The 22,652-nt window shown below is 39.1% G+C and overlaps 1 protein-coding gene across 1 annotated transcript in view; it reads right to left on the bottom strand.

The window, feature by feature from the left end:
- Nucleotides 1-264: 264 nt before the first annotated feature.
- PRTG (protogenin) overlaps nt 265-22,652 on the bottom strand; it is a gene marked incomplete at both ends in the record, with an annotated part of 87,297 nt that continues 64,909 nt past the window's right edge. The window contains 9 exon segments of the mRNA XM_082488954.1: nt 265-663; nt 1,772-1,876; nt 2,865-3,030; nt 3,942-4,062; nt 5,240-5,422; nt 9,281-9,451; nt 10,210-10,337; nt 12,042-12,228; nt 12,765-12,860. Coding sequence (XP_082345080.1) covers nt 265-663; nt 1,772-1,876; nt 2,865-3,030; nt 3,942-4,062; nt 5,240-5,422; nt 9,281-9,451; nt 10,210-10,337; nt 12,042-12,228; nt 12,765-12,860 — 1,556 coding nt within the window.

The following is a 22,652-nucleotide window of genomic DNA, read 5'->3' as shown; positions in this document are numbered from 1 at the left end:
GCCAACAGCCTTCCCTTTGCTCCAGTGACATATTTTTAACTTTAGTCAGAAATCTTCACTGTCCTTTCACATTTGTTGACCACTGAACATTCAAAATGAGTGAGTTTTAAAAAACAAACAAAAGAAAACACAAAAAAGAAAAAAAACATTCAACAGAAATATGGGATCACCTGCTAGGTTAGTCAGGCTTTCCACAATAAAACTTTGGCTCCCTGTTCATTGTCCTTCGAACAGACATACACTGCAAGAATGTCTGGCGTGGCCCTAAGGATGCGGGTTTTGCACCGAAGGGTGTATCTGAAGAGGTGAGGTAGGAGTCTGGTCAGTAGCGAATGGCAGAGGAGACTCTGTGCAGTTACTTATGGCAGGGCTCATCGTTTTCGTACCCGAGTCACTGCTTGCAAAAGGACTGGTAGTGGGAGGCGTGGCGCTTGTCACAGAGGAGAGGTGTATCTCGTCGTTGGACTCATGAGAAAATCTTCCAGAGTCACCAGTCTCATGGCTTCCTTCACTGTTGGCTGAATGCTCCGTATCGGCAACAATACTGAACGGCACCTGGAAATTAGACTGCTGGCTGGGAGAGCTGGGGGAGTCATCCTCACTGATCAGCACAGTGGTGCCTGGCTGGTACAGACATACTGCCTGGACAAATCTTCTCTGAGGCTACATAAAAAGAAAGAAAAAGGTTGTTCAGCCTCTGAAAAGCTGAGCCATAATTTGAATTTTTACTGAATGTCCTATCTCGTATTCTGCCAGAGTGCCTCTAACAGCATTGACTTGGAACAATCTGGGCTTTCCTACAGGAGGTTAAAAAGAATCAATCTCAAGTCTTGCTAATACTTTTCTCTTCCATAATAGATGAAATAATCCCTTCTAGCTAAGCATGGCTAATCAAGAATGATTTCACTGGAGAGACTTGAATGGTATTTTAAAAACATACTTGGTAGAGCTCTCTCCCATCCCTTCGTGCATATTCTTTAAGCATTACTCCTTGGGTGGTAGCAAATATTTTGCTTATAGAGGCATGAGAATACGCAGCTGCTTCTGGAAATATTTTAGAATATGAATTTACGATGTGGATATCAAGACTTCCTATTCCTTGAACATACAAGAGCACAATACAAGTTACAATTCAATAAACATTAGTTAGATGCCCTGAAGGTGTGAATTTGCATGATAATGTTCAGGATTTGGTTTAACACTTCAGTTTTAAACTTATTTTTCTCATCCAAATAGCAAATGCATCCAGAGCAACAATTTCAGAAGCCAGACAGTTCTACTCAGAGTCTCAGTTTCTTCAGTACTTTGGTTAAATCATTTAATTTCCCTCTTTTGGTTTCACTTCAGAAAACAAAGTTTTACCTGTCAGGGTAGGATGGGATTCTTTATATTTTTATATTATTTTTATTTATAAATACATATTTAATTTTTATTTCTATTTATAAAAAGTCTCTGCAGATGTAGTACTGTAGATGCTATGCATAGACCCGGTACAACAAATCCTTTTCTCGCAGATAAAAGGGCACAGGCAGGAAAGCAATCAGTTAACTGCAAAGAGTTAAAATAACTAATAACTTGGGACAAAAAAAAGGAACTTCCATAAGACTTTACTACGATGTAGAACACCACCAACCTTAACACAACTGAAACGATCCAATTAAAACTTAGACCACTAATTATGCTTCTCCATTAAGAGAAAACTATGTATCTTCCTTTGCAAAGACAGGTATTATAGTAAAGGTTGTGCATCTCTGCCCATTAGACCAATTACCTCCTCAGTCTTCACCTTCTTAGTATCTTGGAAGAACAGCCACCTTTTCTTGCAGTTAGCCTTTGTGACCGGCCCATAGCTGTTAATAATCAGATCAGACCCCCCCTACAATAGAGGGAGACACGTAGACATTTATTTTAACAACTAAATTTCTAAGATACTTAAAAATATTTTTCTATCCCTACCTATTGGCTCCATACTGAAAAGGAAGACAAATGAAGTCTTAGCGCTCAGTCATGTTTTTGTGGTCTGGTATTCATCTACTGCTCGAGAGAAGTTAAGACCAGATCCACTAAATCTGGCAAGCCCACAGGCCAGACCCAACAGCTATAACACTGCAAACACACAGCAAAATATTCCAGCTACTGCTCTTGCTCTACTACTTTTGAGTGTGACCATTCATAGACATAGTGTCTGTGCCTGTACTGGGGTCCATGTCCATTTCCCAGCTCTTGCTCCTCAGGGAACAGCTCCATTGAAGTTTGTAGTTTGTACAGAACAAGCCATAAGTCAGCATGTCTGCTTATGAAAGTAAGGCCACTGTGTTTTTATCACACTGAACTCCTGGACTGTAAGATTTTACACATCCACTGATACATCCTGCCATCTAGATTAACTTATAATTTGACCCAATATAAGTTTACAAAACGTAACATTGTCTTGCCAGTAAATATACAGAAAAATAGTATTTTCTTTAATAGCTGCTTAGTGTCATACTTGACTAAATCGTGCACAGGCACTTACTGAACTAGGTGCTGACAAGGACTCTCTCACCTATCTCCTTGGACTAGCAGAGGCCACCTAGCAGCCCTAAGTCTATGGAGCTTTCATCCTTTGATGCTATGCCAGAGACAGACTCTGCTATCTGCAGAGCACAGTGTAAGACAAGTGTACTGAATCAGAGCTCTAGCTGAACTTTAAGATGAGTCTTGAAAATCTGACACTCGATTGCCAAACGTGTGCTTGTCCCATTAAAAAAACCTGCTGTGGATTTGTAGTGTACATATTTTACTTTTGATAAGGACCCAGATGTTATAGCAACAGAATTCTAAAGAAGGATTTCGGTTTTGGGAGTGAGTAAAGCTCACAGTACCTTAGCATCGATGAAGCTATTTCCCACTATCATTGGCAATAAGGATTCTTCATTCTCCGCAATTCCTTCAATACTTTTCTCCACCTCATTAGCACTGGCTAATGAGATGCTGGTATGTGACAGCTGGTCAGTGCTTTGCTGCACAGGTTTAGGAGCAGATGTTTTCCTACACAATGTTAAGCAGGAATAAAATTGATCCACAGGAAGAAAATGCAAAAAATCAAGGATAAACTTTAAAGCTATCATTAATTAAGTAATATTGATAATATTCTTGGCATTTACATATTGTTATATGATACTCCTAACTCTCATGGAATTTAAATGTTATTGCTTGTGATAAAAATAACATCTGCTTCCAGGTAATCATACACAGTAGGCTACAAGCTTATGTGCAGACAGGAATCGTCATGATTAGTAATATTACTTGGAGGAAGTAACCACTAATGATATTAAGACATTTCTAGCATGCTACACAGACTATCTCCCAATCCATATTCTTTCCTGCATGTATACCCTTGTTACTAAAATATACTTTCAGACAGTTTGTTAATTTATTATTTCAAGTAACTTATATTTGTTCTGAACCCAAAGTAATGGGCAGAGTCACTGGGCCAGTTCATGCCCCATAGCAGCCGATGACAAGTCAGCAAGATGTTGGCTCGCACCACTGCAAAGAAACTGCATCATGGAACTGCTTTATGTCAGAGTTCCTCTTGTCCAGCAACAGCAGATGGTTAAAGCCTTGCAAACCAGATCTGGGCAGGCTGGAGGGTTAAGCAAGAGGAGCAGATGATGTAAAGCAGCATGCTTATCGGACTCAAAAGTTGGGGTTTTTTATTTGGTAACATGCCTCATACTTAGTTGTCAAAGCACCACTGACTCACTCTGTAGGTTCTTCCTTCTTTTCATTGGAGAATGGACTCAGGTAGAGTAGGAAGAGCCAACAAAGTGCTTTGTTTCTACTGCTGATAGGAATAGGTGAAGAGACAGAGTACTTCAGAGAACTTAGCACTCTTAGAGAAGAAGGCATGTCCCAAGAATTGAGAAAGAGCTCAGTCTTCAAGAATGAAAACATACCTGGCTTTACTGCGATAAATTAAGATCAGGATGCAGATAAGGATGCAGGTCAAGGCTATGCAAACCCCAACAACAATGCCAGTCATTGATTTCTGGTCCAGATGGTAATAGTCAGAATAAGCTACAGCAAAAAAGAACACAGAAAGGCTCAGTAAATAAGAAGAGTTACCCCCTGCTCCCTGTCAGGAAATTAATAGGGTTACAGTCACAACCACAGAGACAAATGCTTCCTTTTAATGACATTTCCAGACCTTCTCAGTCATACATTTTGACACTTTTCAAAATAAAACTTGTAGACCAAACAGAGGAGTGTATGCAGTCCTGGTGTGGGAAGGGAAGAAGGGACTGCCCCACACCACAGCCTCTTCGGTGACCTACAACACAGAGCAGAGGAGCTCCCTCCAACCCCTTCCTTACAAGGTGCTACTAGACAATAAAGGGAAAAGGCTTGGAGAATTCTAGGTGCTGTCACCTAGGAGGGTTCACTTTGGTTTATGCTTTGACATCATTTGTCTATTAACCTAATCCTGAGGGCATGACTCTATTTGCTTATTCAGGCCTAAAATATAACTGAATTCCAGGAAGCAAAAAAAATGGAGCAAGAAAAATCCCCGTGTTTTAATCACAATTCAATGTGTAGCAACAAGAAAAGGTTAAAAGGTTCATATACCTGAATAATTCCTAGCTCTTTTCTCCCCAAGTAGCTTTAAAATCTGTAACAAGTCACCAAGATAAATCCTCTTCTATGTCAGACAAAGACAACGTGTTCTTCCATTCTTATATGGAGAAACCACTGATGTTACCTTCATTTCCACAAGGTAACACATAATTTTCCCCAAAGAGCTGCAGGTGGGGCTGACTTCTTTGGTGAAAATATACTGGTATACCACTGCCTGACAGGTTGATTTGGGTTGCTGGAATACCAGCAAATTTCAACAGATTTGAGATGCATCTCATCCTGCTGGACTGTCTGGTTCTAACTGACCCAGTGCTACAGGTATCTTGAGTCAAATAAAGGACTTAAAGGAAGTGTCCTAAAAGAGTGGCTGCAAGGTTGATATTGATGTCAAATTCAAAACAGTTACATATTCTCATTTGAAAGGCAGACTTCCAACTTCTGAGCAAGAGAAAGCAGTTCTGAGTTGAACTGAGATAAAAATTCCAAAATTATTTAATTTAGAAAAAAACACTACACTGTTAGGACTACCTCACGTAAACCAGAAAGCTAAACGAGCTAAAACAAACAGGGATCTTTTCCTGGTACTTGTAACAGCAGTAATCAAAACATTGCTACTGACTTGTGGAATCTCCTGAATCCAAGCGTTTAGGTCTCTGATTAGACTCTGATGTCTCCTTTGGCAGGACAGCAAGTTCTACTGCATTTGAGAAGGGTCCTTCTCCCACTTCATTGGAGGCTGCTATTTTGACTAAGTAGACATTTCCTGCTACAAGGTTTTCCAGCAAAGCCATGGTCATTGCTCCTATGAAAAGATTTGATAAACAGTTCCAGTTAGACAAAATCTATGGGAACAGACTGAGATTTAGACATTGGGACCTACACTTTCTTTCCAATGCCACCTCCAAATCTTGTTTGAGGACTGTGATCACTTTTATACGTTCTAACCTGCATATACAGGGTACAGAATGAACACGGGGGTTGCCTGCTTGTCCCGTCTGTCCTTTCTCTCCATACTGCTTGAACACTGTGAAGTGCCAGTATAGTTCAAAACCAAGAGTCAAGTATTGGCTGCGATACACAGCATACTAATCCTAAATCTAGCGCTACCTGCATTTCAGTGTGATAGTGTTTATGTTGTGATTGTATCTGTGAGGCGACACTCCAAGCATTAACCAGACTTTCAGGCACAGAAAGCAGAACGTTAGACTTCTCGCATATACTGATCTATGTGCCTCTCCTAGATCCACTGTACCATAAATGTGAATGAAAATTGTCATAACAAAATAATTCAGGTTCAGTTTATCCAATTTAGGTCTAGTTGGTAAAATATAAATGACAGATTTGGAAGAGTACATTATACCACACTTTTAAAATAAAATTAAACCCATTTACGCCTGCGTAGGCTTCCATGATTACTGTGCATCTCAGCTGTGCTACTAAAAATATTACAGAAAATGTCTTTCTCACATGCTAAGGATTCATTTCCTAAAGTCCCCGAAGGCAGGAAAAACAGATTAAGCAGATAAATACGATGCACTTGCATTGATCTTAGACAGGCAAAACTCTTATCAAAGTCATTGAGAGCTTTGCCTGTCCAGGGACTGCAGACTGCTGCTTAAAATTCAATTCCCTTCTAAAATGCCTGTGTTTCTTCCTACTGTAGAAATATATTGCTATTCTTTCCCTAAATAGTGGCAGTTACAGTACCAAATCTATCCCTTGCTCTTTCACTTATTCCATTCACTTTCTCAGACTTAAGTCTAAATTTCAACCTTTCAAATCAGTTTCAGTAGTCAGAATTTATAGTATCACAGGAGCGTATAAATTGTAAGGCTGATGTGTTGACAGAAAAGATTATACATTTGGCATAAGGGAAGCTACTTCAAAAGCTATTTCAGCTCTTCCATAAAAAGCACCCATTAGCTGAAAGCATTTGAAGTAAAATGTGAGGTATCTGTAACCAAAGGAGCTGTAATATTTAGCACCAGCAAGGGCGAAAGGTCACGTTTCAATATTAAAGGCTCTTTCCCACCAGCTCCTTTCAAATCTGCTGCGTTGCTAAAACAAGTAAGCACTTTGTACTGATTTACTGCATGCCAAGCGTGTAAAGGCTGTAACTTCTGATCCACTTGAAGAGAATTAGAGAAAAGGGGGGAGGTGGCTGGAAGATAACTCACATCACGAATCATAACAAACTGCAGGTATATTTTCTATTTCTGTCATAGCTAACACAAGCTCCATCAAATTAGGGTTTTGTTTTTTAAGTTGGTGGGTTGGTAGAAATTTCCATGCATAAGCTAAAGCCCATGCTGGGACTTTTATAGGTGGTAGGATTGGTTTGTGGTTTTTTGTTTTGGTGCGGTTTTCTAATTTTTTTTATTTGGGGGGGTGTCTTCGGAGGTATGGGAAGGGAATGGGGTTAAGATTTCACAAATCTTCTGCAGAACAGTTTTAGTGTCAAGACAAAACAGTGCTATTTATTGCATAGGGTTAGCTGATCTTATCAGAATAAATGCATTAAAAAACCCAAACCCTGCTTCTACCTCAAAGTATCACAGTATGCTAGGGATTGGAAGGGACCTCAAAAGATCATCTAGTCCAATCCCCCTGTCGGAGCAGGAACACCTAGATGAGGTTGCACAGGAAGGCGTCCAGGCGAGTTTTGAATGTCTCCAGAGAAGGAGACTCCACAACCTCCCTGGGCAGCCTGTTCCAGTGCTCTGTCACCCTCACTGAGAAGAAGTTTCTTCTCAAATTTAAGTGGAACCTCTTGTGTTCCAGCTTGAATCCATTACCCCTTGTCCTATCATTGGTTGCTAAACTACCTATGAAAGGACTGTCATGGGACTATAACAGTATTCCCACAATTTTACCTCTACATACTCATTTTCTTTCACAGGCCTTTTCATCTGTACTTTAACTAAGAGCATTACAGATTGTCCTAATGTGTCAAGTTGCCCGAATTCCACGCCATGCCTCAAACCCTAATATATCTGTCAAAATACAAAATTAGTGACTGTAACATTGATGGACATAGTAATACACAGAGATTTATAGCTCTCCATTTGCTCATTGCCTCCAACACTTTCAGTACAGGAACACATGAAAATGTTTACTGTTATTGCCATCCCCTCATCCAAAATATCTATGGTAAAATACAATTTGAGATGCTGTTTGGTTTCACAGCCGTGACTAAGCTGAAGTATATACCTGAAAGCAATTCAGCCACTTTGCTGCACACAACAAATATCATCACCAGAATGACAAAATTTATTCTTCAAGTATTAAGATCCCTGTGAATTTAAATCTGCTGGGTTTTTAGTGAGTAAAAATTAATATTTCATTTGTCCTTTAATATTACAACTTTACATCACTGTTTCTTTCAACAATTTAATGGGGCAACTTTATATCATTGTTTCTTTGAACAATTTTAACAGTGAGAAACCACGGGCTCAATCTTCCCCTATAGTTGGACCTCATTGATATTTCAGAGACTAGTTATTTATCACAAATTTTGCTTAAGATTAATAGTCATTTCACTGTTATTCTTCACAGCTGACCATTCTATTTGAGGCCAGCCCAACAAATACATGCTGCTCCAGCAAAGACAAAGCAGCACTGCCACCTTTCAAAATGGCTGTCGGTCCTTCATCCCCTCTTCAGGAGCAGCACAAATGACAACCACCATCTTTGAACTAAAACAATTCACTCTCACTGATGGCAAAATGAATTGTCCACTGTGAGTGCACTCATTAAGTTTTATGAATTTTCTCCACAGAAAATTTAAAACCTCACACTCTGCTGACAAGCTTTCAGCCATGAAACAACACAGAACAACAAAATACTAATTGTCCCTGGGCAATCCTCTTAAATAAGCTACTCAAGCACATGACTTCACTCTCTAACACTGAGCTTCCCTCTCTGGTTTAATACATTATTAGAACATTATATATTCTGAACTGTCTCTCTCTATTTTGAATACTAACCGAACAGTAAATGCCTTTCTCTTTTTTTTTCCTGACTATAATAGAGAGCTGTTCTTGATGCAGCTCCTTAGACTATATTTACAACTAATTGCAAAGATGTGACTGCAGTTCATATCACCATACCTGAGTTACTGTTAGATTAGCTAGCTGGGGCTCAGCAATAGAATAAAGCCACAGGGTTAAACTGAACTTGCAGAGTGATTAACTGGGAGTAGGGGAAAGTTCATTAAGCCAACTGAGCTAACTGGATTTGCAATGATCAAAAGAAACACATAAACCCACAGAGCCACAGTTATAAATTTATTTCTGGAGAGCAAGGTATCTCTGAGACTTCAGATTTGAAAGAGTGCATTCACAAAATGTAACCATCACAAACATGGTTACAACAGACCCAAGATGGATATAATTGGATTTATGAAACGTTTTGGTTCACATGTACACACTGAGCTCCAAAGCAACACAACAGCCCCTCCCCCCTCCCCTTCTGACTATTAATTGGGTTTTAATACTTTTTCATCACAACCATGGGAATAATTCTAAACTAACTGTAACTTTTATGTGAACATTTATATGGATTTCTTTCTTATTGTAGTCCAAGGGAGCTGAAAGTAACAAAGCATCTTATAAGTAGCATCATTTTTTGCCCAGTTCATAGGTCCATGATTTTAGTTTACCTTCTCTGTGCAACACTTGCCATTCCCCAGCAATCCAAGACTTCCTGGATGCATAGAGGATAGTGTATCGCGTAACAACTGTTTCCGGACCGTCAGGTGGCTTCCAGGAAACCAAAGCAGTATCATCCTCTATCAAAGTCACCTTCACTCCTACTGGAGGGCCAGATGGTGCTGTGAGAACAGTAACACAATGCTATTAGGCTAACCTAATTTACATGCAATTAAATTGCTCAGAAAGAAACTGATGTGCAGACCTAATGGCTACTGCTACATCCCAGATAAACAACATATAAACAAAGACCTACTCAGTGCTCCCCAAGAGAAACTCTCCTGTTAACTCTCATCTGGTCAATAGCTTAGATCTTGTAAAAGCAAATTTCATATTTTTCCAGAAGGAAAGGGTTACTGACAAAAAAATCGCATCATTACCCTGTGAGCAGGAACATCCCAAACATTGCAGTGTTGAGAATGCAAAACTGAAGTTTTTGATTTTCATTGACAAAGCTGACAGAAAAGCAAACCAGCAGCTAGGGCAGTAGATGTGTAATATTCTCACAGTTTCCAAAACTTGTTTTTTAAAATATGTTTTCGTAATGCCTATGAATCAGCCATGCCTCTTCAGTATATATTTTAAATTTTTTATTCAAGTTATTTTCGTTCAGTGGTTGCTAATGGTGTAAGTATATAAAATTTAATATAAAAACCCTTGATGATTTTAGGTAGATTTTGACAGGGAATTTCACAGTTCCAAACCATGGATTTTCCTGACAGCATTTTTCTCTCTCTCATTTAGAAGAGCAATATATGTATCTCAGAGGAAAGTATTTCTCTCTCCTACAGACAGCTTAAAATTAATAAGCAATTTTTCAGGCCATTTGGCTTCCAGAGCTTTCTTTTTAGAACCATGTGGTCCCCTCCTAGTGCCTTACCTTCTGGAAGGGTAGTATGGTAGACTACTGGACTCCAGGGACTGGAGAGCTGATCCACATGCAGCCGAACTGCAAATTCATACATGGTTTTTGGCTCAAGACCTTGAACTAACATGTGAGTCTCTGACCTGTACAGATGACAGAATAAAATAAATTTAATAGCAGCAGTTGACTTGAAGATCCCAAACTCAGATGATATCTCTTAGTCACTGTGAGTAGATTCTCACTGTCAGATCAACACAAACTAGTTCAAGTCCAGACACATGGTCCACCTGTGCTGTCTACCTGAAAATCGAATTGTACTAATCCTGAAGCTCTCTGGAGGATATTATGTCTGCTGTCAGTTGACTTGAGCTCAAGTTTTTATAAAGGTTGTTTGAACAGCTGATGAACAAGCAAGTCCAAGAATATTATTGCCCAGATCACCAGTAGGTATCCCAAACTCAGCTCTTTCCACATTCGTCCATATGACACTATGCTTCAAGCTGGAGTAACACTTAAACTACAGCCAGCACTGCAGCTGAAAAGGCACATGCTGTTGGCTTCATCAGCTTTTTCTGGATCTGCTTCTCAGTTCACGGAACAGACATAGGCTATGCGTGCAACTTCCCCTTCTGCTTATGGCCTCTATCACCTCATGTTTAGAGGATGTCTGTAGAATAAGACTGTTCCCTAATCATATTTGGTAATTTATTAATTGTAAAATTGATTATATTCATTTTAATATTGCAATTTACTAATTGATCACAAAGTCAATTAATTGTATACATTCTGTTTTATTTTGATTCTGGGGGCAGGGGGAAATCTTTCATATACACCAGGCTTAATTCCAGGTGATAATACCCAAGTCAAGATTAAATCTCAGGTTAAAATGGTGTCACTCTACAGATATTGCTTCATTAAATCTCATTTAGTATTTTCATCTTCCATACTGCAAAAGCAGTCACCAATATTTGCAATAGTTTCATCCAATCACAAAAAGCAGCATTCATTGCTATGCTCCATATTGCACACTAAGAATTTTACATGGTGATTACCCTGTGCCTAATTATTAAGTCGGGAGCTATACAGCAGGGAATGTGTTCTTTGAAGAGAAAACTATCAATATTAGGATAGAAACTATCTTTTAAGACAGCATTTTTCTTATTTATTTTCTTATTTAGAAGGCTTGAGTAAACCCAAGTATTGAGGGAACTGCCCATGTATGGATTCCCTCAACAGCATGACGGCCCCCGGCATCAGCAGTCACAATGGAGCAAAGTCTTCTGCTCGCATACCACCTGGGCAGAGAGTTGCACAGCACGCCCAGGCAGAATTTCTTCCCTGTTCTGCCATTCTGTGGCTCATGCATTGCCTCCCTGAAAAGCAGGCTGTAGTTCCTATTCAGCTTTCTCCTGGCAGGGTGCCACACACTCCAGAATGTGGCATTCCCCCAATAACATGCTCAACCCCTCAAAAGTCAAAAATTCTTGTTTTCATTCTTAAAATCAGACACTGGACTAAGTCCCATCTTTTCCCAAACAAGCTATAGGTAATCTCTTTTGTTTGGAAACTTAAATTCAACTTAGACAGCTAAAAAGCCATTAAAAATTCAAGAGCTCGCCCAGGGATCCAACACAGGGATCACAGGTAAAGAATTAAGCTGTTCAACCAACACATCTTAAATAACTCAAGAAACAGAACTAGCAACCACTGGGCAAAACACACAGTCCTCTAAGGGAGACGAAAGTTGTTACAGTAAAAGGCAATTAAGAGAGGACAGGAAGAGCAGAAACTGAGTGGGAAGGATCTGGAAACAGGAAACAAAGACTCATTAGTAGCACTGCACTTACGTTTGAAGGTAGAGAACCAGAGAAGCATTCTGCAGCCCCACTGGGTTGCAGCGGATTGTGTAGTTAATGACTTGTGCAGATGTAAAGGCAGGCTTTCCCCAGTGAAGGTAGATAGAAGATGAAGTGTTAGCTTTGGCATAGAGGTGGTGAGGGGGTGGTGGTGGTGGCACCATGCGATCACGGACAGCTGTTAAAAACAAAAAAGGAGCATGAATTATTTAACGAACTCTCTACAAATACTGGTAAGATTAAGACACAGGTCTGAGCCCACAGGTTTAGATTCAAACCTGCCCCTACCCAGCACTACATGGTATTCAGACCCAGGAATCTACTTCAACCTATTAAACCAACACATGTCACATATTGCTTTTGTAGTCCCACTTGTTTAGTCAAAAACAAAGTCAAAACTACAAACAGGGACATGGGAGAGGGATAAATCTCTCATAAGATACATGATACATCACTGGTTAGATGATGCAGACAATCCAATAGGGGAGGAAAATGCGCTTGGTAGCTATCTTGTTTCCTCAGCTGCAGTTCATGAACACAGGAGCCTGTCTCAGTTGCAGGATGACTAGGACAGTATTTGTCACAGCTATGATCTTTCTGGTTATCTGTTTTACACTGAATTAATTGATTATTTATAGGTTAAAAACACAGAGCTGCTGGGACCTTGAAACAGCTCAGCTCTTAATAAATTCTTCATGCACCTACAACACTTACAGACACATCCTGGAGTGCTGACTGTTTGGTCTGCCTGATAACCTTCTTCCATACTGTTATAAGCCAGCAGCCTTACATGATACTTTCTTCTTGGATCTGCACAAAGAGAAAAGGAATAATTAGACTCAAGAAAAAAAAATAAGGATTTTCAGACTTCTACAGATAGTGAGATAACTTGATTCTCTTGCATGTTTCGCTCAAAACTTGTCTGCTACAATCAGCAGACTGATAAACAGGCTGGATGCCTGGAAGCCTGTCTTTTCTCCAGCTCTGCAAATTTCCCTGAATCTTTGCCCAGACTGCACTAGAACCAATCACATATCTCCCAGTCTTGTTTCCGATAGCCTGAAACTGAAGTCTGTAACAGGAATCAGTGGGAGTAGGATAAATATCACATTTCTATCTGTAACAAAATCACACCTTCACAGCTACAGAGCTAGATTTAATAGTATTACTCAGCATATTGAAAGTGCTTTCAGTCTACAATAAAGATCTGTTAAAACAAACAGCACGAGGTCCACAGAATGCAACATTTATTTCTGGATAAGCAGGCCGTAACGAAGCAGGGCAATCAAAGCAAAGCCAGGAAGACAGGACCCAGCAAAGAAATGGGAAATGTTTTGGTTCCAGGCTCCCAGAGGAGATACACTGTGAAAGAACAGTGATTCTTAATAATGCCTTTGACTCACAACTGCCACTTCCACATGTTTTCTTGAAAACTGGTTCTGGCATTCTTAGAGGGCCACTGTTCCTAGCTTGAAGGGTGTCCCTGTAGCCCTTTCTCCAGTCATGTCTTTGGGTACCCATATTGCAGTTTTCTGCTTCTCTCAGTTCTGTTAATGACACACTGGTCTTGATCCAAGTGAACAACTACTAAAGGGAAATGAGTTAGAAAGGGGTCTTGAGCTTTCTGTAAGCGAGGGTGGCATGGGCTACCGGCTGGTGGTGAGGAGTGCAAACCACCAGGATGGCTCCACTGCTTCTCTCCAGCCTGCTCCCTTGCCATGATATTTGCAACAAATCCCTTCCATAACAATGACGATTTGCAAGGTGGTGGCACTTGCTACTAGTACCTACAAGCTCTTCTGGGTTCAGCTAAACTTCAGCCCAGTGCTGATGTAGATATTAGGCCATTTTCCTCTTCTGCTGTCATGATCTTATTTCTCTCTATGAAGATTTTCAGACAATCTAGACAGATGTTATATAACAGTGCTCATCTTGTTTATTTCTTTTTTCCATGCCCTAAAATACCATAATACTATGCCCTCACAAAATAAGCTCTCCTCGTTCTCATTTTAGCTGAGATTTGACATGGCCTCTCTCATGAAATAAACAGGAATACAAATCCCAGACATTCCTTCACCACAAATAGGACTTCTGTTTACATCAGATCGTTAGCTCCCTCTGCAGTCTCTGCACCAGCAACACAATCTTAACAACTCTTGATGGGATGTTTCCATAAAGGTGGCACAGTAATTTCATAATAATGCATTTTGCAAAATCTTTTCATATTTATTTTGAAACAGACAATCTTTTTGTGCTGTAGTTACTAACATCAGCTTTAAATGAGATATTGCTAGGTAAAGTTTACATCTCGAGGTATGTTCATTTCTAAAAGATTGTTTTACCAAAGTCTAAATATAGGTATAAAGAAAAAGGGGCGCTTAAATTTGGATTAAAGTATTTCTTTGATGTGTTTAATACTAATGGTAGAATAGGCAAGACGGGCCCATTTCTATTTTTCAAAGAGATTTTAACATCACAAATAGACAATATAAATAAAAAAAGTCAAAAAATGAGTTTTTTTTTTTTAAACTAGAGCAAAATTCTCGTTTGCTTTGAAGTTTTTTTTCACTGTACAAGAACACTTTGACAGATGGCATCAGTTGTTCCTAGCCAACAAATTACAATCGGAGAAAAGGAGATGGACACAAACACGCAGAATAACCTTAAGCGTGTGATAAAAGAAAATATGGAATTTACATATTGAAAATTCAGAAATATAGTAATATATTATATGTAAATCACTGCAATCTCTAAAAAATTCATAAAAAAACAAAAAACATGTGAAGGGAAGGTGCATTTAAAACCACTGAGCCCAACCAAAAAGAAGTGATTGAATACCCCAAAAATCAAGTTATGGTAACTTATCGAGGTGAATTGCAGCACGCATCTCAGAAAAGCAGAAATACGTACCTTTCCAGGCTTATTAACCTGTGGTAGGAATACATCTATTTAGCGCATAACTGAAATATTCAAAAGCAAAGCCAAAATTTAAAAAAGAGGCCATCAAGACATCTTTAAAATCTCATTAGGATTATGCTTTGGAGGTTATTATAATAAGCAATTCTCCCATCCATTCGTAGCACCCAAATTCAATTTTTTTCTATTTAGCAGACCCTCGACCAGATTCCACAGAAACAGGCGGTATCCAGCCAGCCAAGTGTCACAGTCTATCTTTTTCTTTACAAGTTCCTGCAGAAGAGACCCCTGCTGCATTTCCGCAAGACACAGGATGACAGACACAACGATTTATCATCCTGCCGAGCACCTTCAAAAACTCTGTGCCCTTTGAAAGTGGTCACCCAGAACTGATCATCTTCACTGTGAAATGAAGAATAGTGCCCTGCTGAGCTGAATGAGGAGCCTGTGAGGTCTGTTTATCCTCATTGCTTTTTTCTAAAAAAAAAAAAATAATTCCTCATTAACACTTGATTGGGGAGGAGAGGAAGAACAATGGGATGTCTAAGAAAGGCAAAAATATAACTCCCACAAAAAAATTCAAATATCTTTGAGAAAACCACCTTTTTTAATCTTATTTTTATGTCTTTAACGCTGTATGTTTAGAAAAAGTACAGCATTGAATACCATTAATCTTACTCTTGTGTAATGCAAGAAGTTTCAAAAAGAATTATCTTTATATAGAATCACCTGTTTAAAAATAAATTCTCTCAACTAGTCTCTACCATCTAAAAAACAAAGTTATTTCCACTTCAGGACATCATGGTTCAATTGGTACCAAGACTAGTTGAATCCAAAAGCAATGTCAGAATGTTTAAGCTGTCACACATTACTGCTTCTGTGGTTGAAAACCGTCTGCTGGTATCTGTAATTGAACAGCAACTGAGGAGGGCTGCATTATGTATTGGCCTAGAAAAGCCTAACTGTCACAGTAATCTAAAAAGGAGAATATAAAAGAATTTTACAGACAATGTACTGAGCAGCAAAAGGAACTGATATGAAACTTGCTTCACATATTACACGTATAAAATTACAGAAGACCAATACAAGGTACCTGCTGAGATGCTGTTCCCTGTTGGTCATAGCTTCACCATATGCAACACAAGAAAACCAATAGCCAAAGATCTGCCTCCAGTTTCAACAGATACTTGCACACTATTTGTTTTATGAAGTGGAAATATTTTTTGTCTGAAGTAGCCTCTGTTTAGAATATTTTTAACAATTGTTAGTTTCGTTTACAGGTTTATGGTATGATTTACTCCTCAATGGCAATCCCAGTACAAACTTGGCACAAACACTTTCATCTAGCAGGATCAAACATTCAAGGCCAGACATATCCTTCGAGAGAAAACAAACTTCAGGAGCTTTCTTATCTTTAACCAGCATAGATAGCCTAAATAGTTTAAACATAAATAATCGATAAAAGTTTGGGAATAGCATGGCCACCTGGGGGGCTGACAGCCCCAAATTTAGTGTACGCCATCCATACGCTCTATACAGCAACAGGAGGCTTGAGAGGCTTGAGAGCAACCAGGGAAGTGAGTATTGAGGCCATCAGTCATGTTCATAACACACCCAGGAGTAACACATCTTTCCACAGAAGATCACTGCTATTCAGAAACAAATTAGGTGCAGTGATTTACTCAACTCATGCAACACATAAATTCAGTTTAAGTAAAAAAACCTCACATCAAGATTTCACTTCTGCATTTTCAAAATTTCTCTGCACAGCCTGGTAATGCTGAGTCATTTCAATTAATTCTCTTGCAATTGCCAGCATTTGTGTAGTGGCTGAAGGCTTGTTCCCAAACCTAAGATGAACAGGAACAATTTTGTAGCCTATTTACCAACTGTCTGAATTTTTTTAAAGTTTATTTCTTTCTGTTGAATGTGGTTTGTTTTGTTTTGTTTTGTTTTGTTTTTTTTTTTTTTTAGTGCTGCTGGCGTTAGGTTGTTGTAAAATTAAGTGGCACAGCCCTACAGCTTTTTAATAGGCATTTTTATTGTAATTACTTAAATCAGCTGGTGGACACAAACACTACACTGTTAGTACAAATCAAGAGGCTGTCACTGATGTTGATATAAACATGCTAGAGATAATTCATAAATTTTGTTGCAAGAGTGCCTGTGGACTACACAGAGACTGTCTTTTAAAAGACATTAGAGGCTGGATGTGATAAGATGACATAGCTTTACAGAGTACAATAGATCTGCCTCATACACCCTTTTTATATATCCAAAACTTATCAATATTAAAAACACATGAATAATAGTTCAACAAGAGGCACAAATTTCACCTCTAATAATAATACTTCTATAAAATAAAATCCGGAAAGAGCTAAATATGCCTTATATTGATTAATTTCAAATTATCAAAATATCCCAAAAATCAGTTTTACATTTTATGTAGGATCAGCCTCATTTTTCTATGGCAGTTTTTGAAGATAGGTCACTGCTCCTTGGTGATACTCCTCTGGAATCCCATATCCTGCCATTCACTCGCCCATAAAAATCTGCAGTCAGCCCTGCAGATTCAACCCTGATAGGTCTTTCAGCAGCAAGACACACAGGAGAGCCTTCTCTTTGGTTTGCGAGTCTATAAACAGGTTCTACACCTTATAGTGAAACTACAGCAGAGCTAAATACTGCAAGTATAAGCAAAAGAATTAAGTTGAACAATAATTTAAAGCATGGATTGTAACTTGGAAAATACATTAAACATTACAGTAGGTGAAGCTTGGTAAGAGTTCGGATGACAGGGATTTACTTGTATATTTTACTGTCTTACTACATCCCTGAGATATAATCTTGGAGATTATGTTCAGCTTCTCAGGAAGCAGATAGGAAACTCATAGCAGTTAGTGGTGCTACTGATGTAAAAACAGATTCTTCAAGAAAAGTATTACAGTGCATGCAGATATTCCAACCCTGGTTTTGTGACAAGTCATTTCGTTTCGAGCGTGAAGGGAGAACCACAGCTGCTTGTCTGCCTGGATGCAAGAAACTGAAACAAACTGCAAAAATATCTTGAAGAATTGAGACTTGATTTATTAGCAGTTCTATTGCTCTACAGTTCACTGGAACATCCACGTTTTATTGCACCAGCTCAGAGTTACTCAGTATTCCTTGCTACTGCCATCAGCCTTGCTTCTACGTAAATCTTCCATTCTCTTTCAGTAAGGAGAGAAGTTGCTACTACAAAGCAGCTTTGGATTTTCCCATTTTCTTTCCCAAAACTTAAGTTTTTAATATGTTCAAATTACATCTATTTATTAGTAAAACATGGGTTAAACATACAGAGCCCATTTTTTAAAGCTCAGGAAAATATCAATGGTCTAATAAATACATACACAATGGTAGGCAAAAGGAACTACAGAGTTGACATCTTCTCATGCCAGAACTAGTTTTAGTGTATGTTGGTGTATTCCATGGAATTCCTTTGAGTTATTGTCTCAAACTTAGTTCTTCAGATCTTCTAAAACATTGAGACAAATACACAAAAACATATAAAACAATCTGGCATTGTCCCTCAATAGAATAAATGGTACTTCTGTTGACCCTTACTGGCCTCTGAAATATATCCCCTGAAAACCTAGGCTTTGCTGGGATGACTGCTGTAGCAGTTACCATTATTTGGAGGAAGCGGCAGGGGGGGAATTTCGTCTGTTTTGAAGACATTTCCCTAGTGATAAAGGTGACATGGGAAGAGGAAGGCACATCTCTCCAACCAGCGTGGGTTAGTTCCATCTGGTAGAGTTATACCTCATTACTGCCAGATGGTGTCCTCTTGCACTTCCAAGGAACACAGCTGGAAAAACCAGTGGCATCAAAGATTAAATGTCTGTACTAGCAGTTAAACAACTGAAAACATAAATGTGCTTCTTTGCAGCTGGTGAAGTACTTTTTAATGCAACTACCTCATTCTTAAATGACCAAGATTGCACAGACTGACCTGTTAGGAAAAGTTACTAAGAACAATAATGTCACTTCCATATTCACAATGGAACAAAAATTCCATTCTCAATACATTCTATTACATCATTAAAACCCTCTAAACTTAAAGCAGCATGACACTAACAACACAGCCAATGAAAAATCCTAATCCACATATAATTCCATCCTCCCTTCTCAAAAGAATACATAGAAATGTATGTGTCCTGATTACATTTTAATACTATCTTCAAATTAGTTTTCTGCAAAAGACTGAACTGTGTTTATCCCATTCGGATTCTGATAGTTTGTCTTCATACGATTCTCCTATTCCAGGTAAATTTATAGCATTAAAGATAAGTATAAAACCTGTAACAGCAGGTTCCACGATCACATTGTACACACAAGACATGCTCTGGGTAACTGTTCATTCAGCATTGAATGCAAAATGTAGAGTCTTAAATCAAGAGCGTTACGTAGCTGTGTTAGCCGATATCAACACAGCCAAAATTTTGGCTTTCTGGCAAATGCTTCATAGAAAGCATCTGTTTACAGGCTACTTAGCCAAGGTTACAAGAGAGTGTAATATTGCAACCCCTAAAAGCCCTGTCATTGTTTCTTTCAGCTGCTGCATGTTTGTGAAGCTCCGAAGGCCTTGAAAGGAGCCAGAGCAGAGCCAACAGGTCAGGGCTAGATAAAATTAAGAAGGAATCCGAGGTCAGACTATGAAAAAAATTTTTTTTTTCCACCCCTCCAGAACAGCGAGTCCACCTCCAGCAGCCTTTCATTCAGTCCTGATAAGAAGAGACAGCACTCCACAATCTGGATTTCAGACTTTTTAAGTCCTCTTTGGGGAGAGGAAAAGATAAGGAAGCCCAAAGAAAATGGATGTTTTACCATCACTTATTGTTGACTTATTAATTCTGGATACTGAACGTATTTTCATACCAGTTTTGAACATCCTCATTCTCAGCACTTTCAAAGGAAAATATTGGTTGAAATAAAAGTATTGGGGGCTTTGTTCTTGTTTCTGAAAGAATTAGGATTATACAGAATTTCTACAGAAAAACCAAAAAAGTTCAGATGATGTTCTGAGTTGAGTTCAGCAACTAGAAACAACTTCTTAAGCTACGTCCAATAGGGTGATTCTAACAGCTAGGGGAAGGGGATAAGAAAAATATTTCAATTTTATTCTAGCTTACACACAAAATTTTAAATAATACTTTGTTTTTCCTTTTGATTAAAGGTATCAAAACCACACTACACTCAGAGGGCTGAAAAAATGGTTGTTCTAAAGACAAAACTTCTGTGGCCAAATGTCCATTTTTAATTTAATCTTTTGTGCTGATGGATTTTTTGTGTAACCTACAGGTCCATTGTTGGGTAGTGGTCCGGCTGGATAGCTCATTGGTCTGGTTTGCCAGGGTGACTGCGCTGCCCTCAAGCCCGTCCCTTCAACACAATAAACTCCAGATAATTATTCAAAGAAGAGGCCAGCAGCATGGGCTGCTCTGACACGGGGTCGTGGCCTTTGACATCGAATCTGGGGCTAGCCAAAGTCTGCTCCAAGCAACAGAGGTTCAGGGGAATTATTAAGGGGGAAGGGTGGGAAAGGAAGAGCACCGAGAAATACTATCCTTAAAAAATGTACTTTTGAAGCAAAGTAATGTAAATACAGCAGAAACTTATTAGGAAAATAAGCAAATACATTTCAAATATACTAGACAAAAGGGACGCAGAAAAGCACATCAAGCCAAACAGTAACATAAAGCTGGGTGGTAGAAGGCTGGTACAGATTCAGGTCTGTTCCTCTCAAATGCAGGTATTCCCTCTCAGATTTTCAGTACTGGATTTTATTTCTCTTTTCTAAAAAATGCCCTTTTACCTTGCTCAAGTACATACGATTAAGCAAAACAACACCATTTAGCAATCCTGTTCTCTTACGGTTTTTAAAATCTTGTCAAGGCTCTGGGTATGTAATTTCTAAGCATTATTACTAGCTTCAGATAATGTTTAATTACTTCTATTTTTAAAGGAGCTGGAATTTGAACTGATCGCACATTTTAAATAACTACTTTTTAATATCAGATTAGAATAGCTTGAGAGGTTACAAATCACCAACATTTTACATCTCATGGTTTCTTTTCCAATTTAAAGGTAACTTTGAACAGTTAGATGGAACAAAGACTGTCTGTGATACTCATGTTTTCCTTTGCAAACCAAATAGCTGGAGTAGAAACTGAGCAATTTGTTCTTTGTACAAGACATTGTAAAAGTTTATTTTGGTAGAAACTAGAACATATGACATGTGTGAATTGATCCAGCTAAACGGTCTGGCTTTCCACAGCTTTGGATGGCTCTCGCTTATTTGTCTAAATCTGAAAAGGGTCTGTATCCCCTTTGTAGTTTTGCGCTGTCCCCTTCGAGGGCCCCAGGACAAACAACACCTCACACCCCCTTGCAGTAAAAACATCACCTCTCCTACTGCCCACCATCAGCAATAGCAGCTTTATACAAAAAAAAGGGGGGGAGGGCTAGCAGGGCAGGATGAATTCCCAGCATACAGCATTTTGGCCTTTTGGAGACTACAGAAAGAATTATCTTTTCTTTTTAATCTTTTTAAAAGAAGTGAAGCAAATCTCAAGGATTTTAAGTTTGCTCAATTTCCTTATGGACATAGAACATTACCACTACACCTGCAACATTTTCCATCAGTCCCTGTTTCTCTTGCGCTTTTGAGAACTGTTAAATTGCACAAGCTAAAAGCTCTGTTCCAATATTATTCTAGCAACACGCTCTAAAACTAGCAGACACCCTTATGTTAACTAGCCTGGCTCACCGTTTTCAAAGTGAGCCCTCAAAAGCTAACTTGAAAGCAATACCAGAGGCCTGGACAAACACCTAATTTTGATCTTTTGTGCTCGTCTTTTCTTCTGAGAGACCTTTTCTTTTGTTGCTGCCCAGTGGAAAGCACATAGCTCATTGGTCCTGCTTTGAAAGATGAGAGCACTGCCCCTCAGTCCACCCCTCGGAGCACAATCACTTTAATGGAATTATGTAGAGAGGCCATCTCTGGAAGAAGAAAGGGAGGGCGAGGGGGGAGGGAAAGAGTGTCCGAAGGACCCAGCAGAGCCTTAATTACCCCCAGTTACTAACACAGACATGTCCACTGAGAATTCATGCAGTGCTCCAAATAGGATGTGCCACCCCATACAACAGGTTCCCTTACATACAGCAACTGACCCATGCAGGAGTGTCACAAAACAGTTAGTGAATCAAACATTACAGTAGAGGGTCAGGAAAAAAAACACCCAGAGACTGCTACAATCACGCCTCAAAACAGGAGTATGCTATAAAAAGTTCTTTCCCATAAGACGGAAGAGATTGAAAAGATGACCTCCCCAGTGAAGGCCAACATTTCTGGGTTGCACGTAAGAAGGAGGGTTAGACAATTTGCTTGACCTTCATGCTAGGAGGAATGCTTCCAGAAAATGCATCTAAACGCAATGCAATAAACATTCTCCCAAGTTTGGTTTAACATCTGTTTAGGTATGAAGCTCTATCGTACATACGCACTGACTGCCCAACATCCAGCATCACCTTACAAACAACACATTTTTATACAATCACAAAGGCAATCTGTTCACAGCGCCCAAACTTTCCCCTGAAGCTATGAAATAAATTTTCTTTCAGAACCAACATTTTCTGCTGGTCTGT

The sequence above is a fragment of the Vanellus vanellus genome (assembly GCF_965231255.1).
Source record: "Vanellus vanellus genome assembly, chromosome: 11".
Lineage (NCBI taxonomy): Eukaryota > Metazoa > Chordata > Aves > Charadriiformes > Charadriidae > Vanellus > Vanellus vanellus.
This window is presented reverse-complemented; position numbering and strand designations above follow the sequence as displayed.